General features: G+C 51.6%; 1 protein-coding gene across 2 annotated transcripts; it reads right to left on the bottom strand.

The window, feature by feature from the left end:
- Window positions 1-589: 589 nt before the first annotated feature.
- Window positions 590-3,547, bottom strand: CITED2 (Cbp/p300 interacting transactivator with Glu/Asp rich carboxy-terminal domain 2). 2 transcript variants are annotated; one of them, XM_084515637.1, is made up of 2 exons: window positions 3,277-3,547; window positions 590-2,625 (listed from the first exon to the last, which is right to left on the bottom strand). In XM_084515637.1, the coding sequence occupies exon 2, from the start codon at window positions 2,616-2,618 to the stop codon at window positions 1,884-1,886; it is 735 nt and encodes a 244-aa protein (XP_084371763.1). In that variant the 5' UTR covers window positions 2,619-2,625; window positions 3,277-3,547; the 3' UTR covers window positions 590-1,883. The 2 variants fall into 2 exon arrangements, with proteins under 2 accessions (XP_084371763.1, XP_084371764.1); XM_084515638.1 differs by lacking the exon at window positions 3,277-3,547 and adding an exon at window positions 2,809-3,263.
- Between the last annotated feature and the right edge of the window lie 883 nt (window positions 3,548-4,430).

Genomic DNA, 4,430 nt, shown 5'->3' with positions numbered 1-4,430 from the left:
AATTAAGCAAAAAGAAAGCCCAGTGGTATTGGTCCTATATTGAGCTTGGGAAGTGAGGCTAAATGGGATTACGTGTATTATCAGGGTCCCGATCCTGCAGTCCTCACTAAAGTAATAACTTCTATGGGAGTTTTGCCAAGGACTGAGTGGGGCCAGAAGGCTGCAACAGTTGGCACTTAAGGAACAAGATGTCAATTGCCTTATAATAACGGGCCTTTTTTTTTTTTCTCCCAAATATTCAAAGTAGATATTTATAAATTTGTCTCAGTGGTGTTAGTTGGTAGCAATTTCTCAGAGAAAGGTTTTAGAGATGTCCAATGGTGGAATACTTTTAGGAAGATGTGCTAGCTACTGCCTCCTTCACCTAAGTCACTAGAAATGACACGTAGTCCTGATGCGATGCAGATCTGGATTGCACTCTTCTGTGCTAACTATCTCAGGGGAGAGAGAAAGGAGGAAGCCCACCACCCTCTTTTCCCAAGTTACAAATACTTACTGTATATTAAACACTCATTTTCTTTAAATAGTTCTTCCAGGTGAGATAATAAATATACAAAAGAACAAAATCTACTATATAAATGAAAGCAGATTTATAAAATTACAAGTTTAATAGATAAATATAATAAATACTTTATGCATCATAACTCTGGACAACTACATTTAAAGCAAGTATGTTGGCAAGTCACAAAAGTTGCACCTCAGCAACTTTAAATTTCATAAAACCACACTGACAGGCATATTACAATGTTACGTATGAGGCTTTATGCTGTAAGTATGTTTAAATCCCGCTCACCTACTGAGTTCACCATGACATATATATGGGCGTAGTATACTTTATATGTTGGAATGTCTTTTTGAACACCGACATGGTAGCACAGATAGATGCTCTACTTACCAGGGACAGTGGGGAGAATTTTGAAGAAAAATACTGGTAAATGACTTCTAGAAAAACTAAAGCATTTCTTAACTTTTTATTGACATTGGCAAATTAAAATAGAATAAATTAACAATATTTTCTCAAAAAAATGTTTTGTACAAAAATACTGTCAAAATTTCCTGAAAAGCTTTCAACACAGTAGTATCTTTTCATGTACTGAATAAACTATATTAGCACAGTGTCAAAATGCTGAAGACAGAAACAAAATAAATCTAACTAAAAAAAAAAAAAAAAAAGACCTGTGAAATGTTTGCCACTAGTCAGCATTCCATCCACACCATATTATTGTCTGTACATATGGGGGAGGGGGAATGGGTAGCAGACTTAAGTAACAGTATTACTTTTCCTGATCTGGAAAGGTTTGGCCCACATCTGTTAAGCTTCCAGTTGAGCATATTTGGAAAAAAAAAAAAGAAAATTATTAGTCTGCACTGCAATGCATAGTTAAAAATTAAGCAAGATGGCAGCATTTGTGCAGTAGAATCTGCCCTTCAAAGTTCATGCAACCAACTAATGTGATTTTTTTCCCTGTTCACTCAGAATTTGAATGCAGTTCAAGTCAGTGGAAATCATCGTTTGCAAAATCCACAAGATTAAGCAATTTGCCAAGATTAATATCTAACAGTTCAGCACTGTGGGAATTATGGGCATGTTACTGCGAGGAAATAAAGAGAGAGGAGGGGAGGGGGCGAACAACGTAAAAAGGCAGAGTTCGCTAGAAATTATTACTATGGGAGGGGGACGTGAATGTCAAAGCTACAAAAAAAAAAAAAAAAAGTGGCAGCAATTAAAAGAAAAACAAAACAAAAAAAGAATTTATACAAGCGCATAGTTTACTCTTGCTTTCCAGATTCTCACCTTTTCAAGCACTGAAAAGTGAGACACCGCGTCTAGGGGAATGTTTTCATTCACACCGATAGAAAGTCCTTTGTTTGTTTTAAATGAATCAGCAGCTCACCCTGCTGGGCTGCTGTTTGCAAACGAAGTCTGTCATGAAGTCAAACTCGTTCTGTCCCAACCACAGCTCGGGGAGCTCCTTGATGCGATCCAGCCCCATCTCGATGACTAAGGACATGAGGACCTCCTCGTCGATGAAGTCAGTGTCTATGACATTGGGCGGCAGCATCGCCGCGGGGACGTGGGGGACGGCGGGCGGCAAGCCGCTGCCGCTGCCGCCGTGCTTGGGGTTGCAGTCCCTGAAATGCTGGCTGCTGCCGTTCAGCTGGTGGCTGCCGGGGTGCAAGTCCGGCATGTAGTGGCTGTGGGGGTACGGGTGGTGGCTGAAGTACTGGTTGTTCAGCTTCTGGAGCTGCATGCTGGCGCTCAGCTGCCCTCCCGGGCTGCCCACGGGGGGGGCCAGGAACTGGGAGCCGCTGAAGCGGGCGGGGGGCGGCATGCTGCCGGCAGGGTGCCCCCCGGCCACGCCGCCCGGCCCCATGGCGTGCCGGACCCCGCCGCTCGCGTTCATATTCCCCGCTCCGTAATGTATATGGTCGCCCATCAGGGCGCTGAAGGCGTGCGGCTGCTGCTGTTGCTGCTGCTGCTGCTGGTGCTGCTGCTGCTGGTGGTGATGGGGGGTGGGAAACTGCCCCATGCCCAGCCGGTGCGCAGGGTGGTGGTGGAGCCCGCCGGAGCCGTCGGGGAATCGCCCGTGGTTCATGGCCATCATGTGCTCTGCCATCGCCCACCTGGAAAGTTAGCGAGCGAGCGGGTTAAGGAAAGCGCCCCCTCGGACATCCAGCCGCCCGCTCTCGGACCCGCTGCGGCTAGCTTGGCCCTGGCAGAAGCGACCGCGCCGGTGCCGCCGTCCTCGCTTTGGGGAGGGGGGGCGGGAGGGAGAGCAAAAAAAAAAAAAAAAAAAAACCTCCTACCGCGACTCCGCCGTGGAGCACAAAGGGAGAAACGAAAAAGGAAGAGGAGCCCGCGGCACGAAAAGCCCGGTCCCCTCGGCTCATCCAGCCAGCAGCACGCCTTCCCACTTCAACTTGTGCATACCTATCAGCGGGAAGTGTTGCATACGGCAACAGCCGCCTCCTCCCGGCCACGTCCAAAACGCTGCCGAGCCCCCCGGATTTGTCAGCGAAGGCAGCGTTTTTAAAAGGCACTCTTGCTAACTTGCAGGCAACGAGCAAGGAATTAGGAAGTCCCACCTAGCCGCTGGCAGCAACTTTTGCAATTAAGTCCCGATTAAAAAAAAAAAAAAAATACCAGAATGCACGGATAAGGAGATTGAGCCAGGCAGCCGAGAAACACCTTTCCTCGGGTATTTAACCGGTCCCCGTTTTCCTGTTGCACACAAAAGGGACACACAGCACCAGCTACACAACCTCCGCACTCACCTCCCGGCTTCTTTCTTCTTTTGCTTCAAAGGTGGCGGTGAAATCAGTCAGTAAAAGTCACCCAGCATAGAGAGGGCTTCCCTGGCTCTCTCCTCGGCGCTTACGTGATGGTGATATTATCGCTGCCGCTGCCGCAGCCCCAAAGCTGTTTTTCACTCCTCGGCGAGGCTCATCGGCACTTGCCAACAATGAGCTGTGTTTCTTACCCAGCTTTGGCCACAGCTAATATAGGATTTCAGAAGGGAGGAGCAAAACCCTTACAGGCAACCAGAAGTAAAACCTGGAGCAAGCGAGGGAAAAAAAAAAAAAAAAAAAAAAAAAAAAAAAAAAAAAACAACACCCAGCACACACACACTCGCAGGGCACACACACACACACACACACGCACGGGGAGGCTCAGGAAGGGGCCAGGCGGGGCTGGACGGCATCCAAAGGGCCCCGCTCCTCCTCGCCTGGGCCACACGTGTGTGCCTGCGGGTCGCCCTCGCCCCTCTCGGCGCCTCCCCCCGGGAACAAAGCGGCGCTCCGCGGCCCGGAGCGCAGCCCCGGCGCAGGGCGCTGCCCGCCGGCCCCGCTCCGCTCACGGCCACCCCCCGGCCGCGGACACGCGTGGGGCCGGGCGCCCCCGCGGGGCTCCCCGCGCCCGGCGCTGCCCCCGCTCCCGGCGGCATCCCGGCCTCCAGGTGCCCGGCCCCAGCGCCGTGGGACCCCACGGACCCCCGTGGGTGCTCCCCGGGGCCGGCCCCTCTCCCGGCGGCGAGATCCGAGATCCACCTTTTTCCACAGCCGCGGGCGCCGCATGCCGGAGGCGAGGGGGTGCGGGCACACGCAGCCCCTCCGGCCCTGCCTGCCTCCTCTCCCGGCTTTGGGCCGCAATTTAGCGGCCGCCCCAGGTGTGCGGGCTGTGGTCGGCTTTGTGAGGCTTCTTATTGTGAATTGTTTCCTTGCGTTGGCAGGAAAAATAAGATAATACAGACCGTGGGGAAGGGCTTTGTAAACGTGCTCGTCCTGGCTGGGCACGGCCCTGCCACCTATGTGGTGCCCCGCAGTGCTGTGGCGAGACTTGCCCTGTGCTGCCCCACCAGGGACACGCGTGTCCCAAATGCCCCCGCCATCAGCGCTCCTGCACCGTGCGCCTCTCGCCCCAAGGCCAC

This window comes from Aythya ferina, assembly GCF_964211825.1.
Source record: "Aythya ferina genome assembly, chromosome: 3".
Lineage (NCBI taxonomy): Eukaryota > Metazoa > Chordata > Aves > Anseriformes > Anatidae > Aythya > Aythya ferina.
Note: the sequence above shows the minus strand (reverse complement) of the source record. Positions and strands in the feature narration are given on the sequence as shown.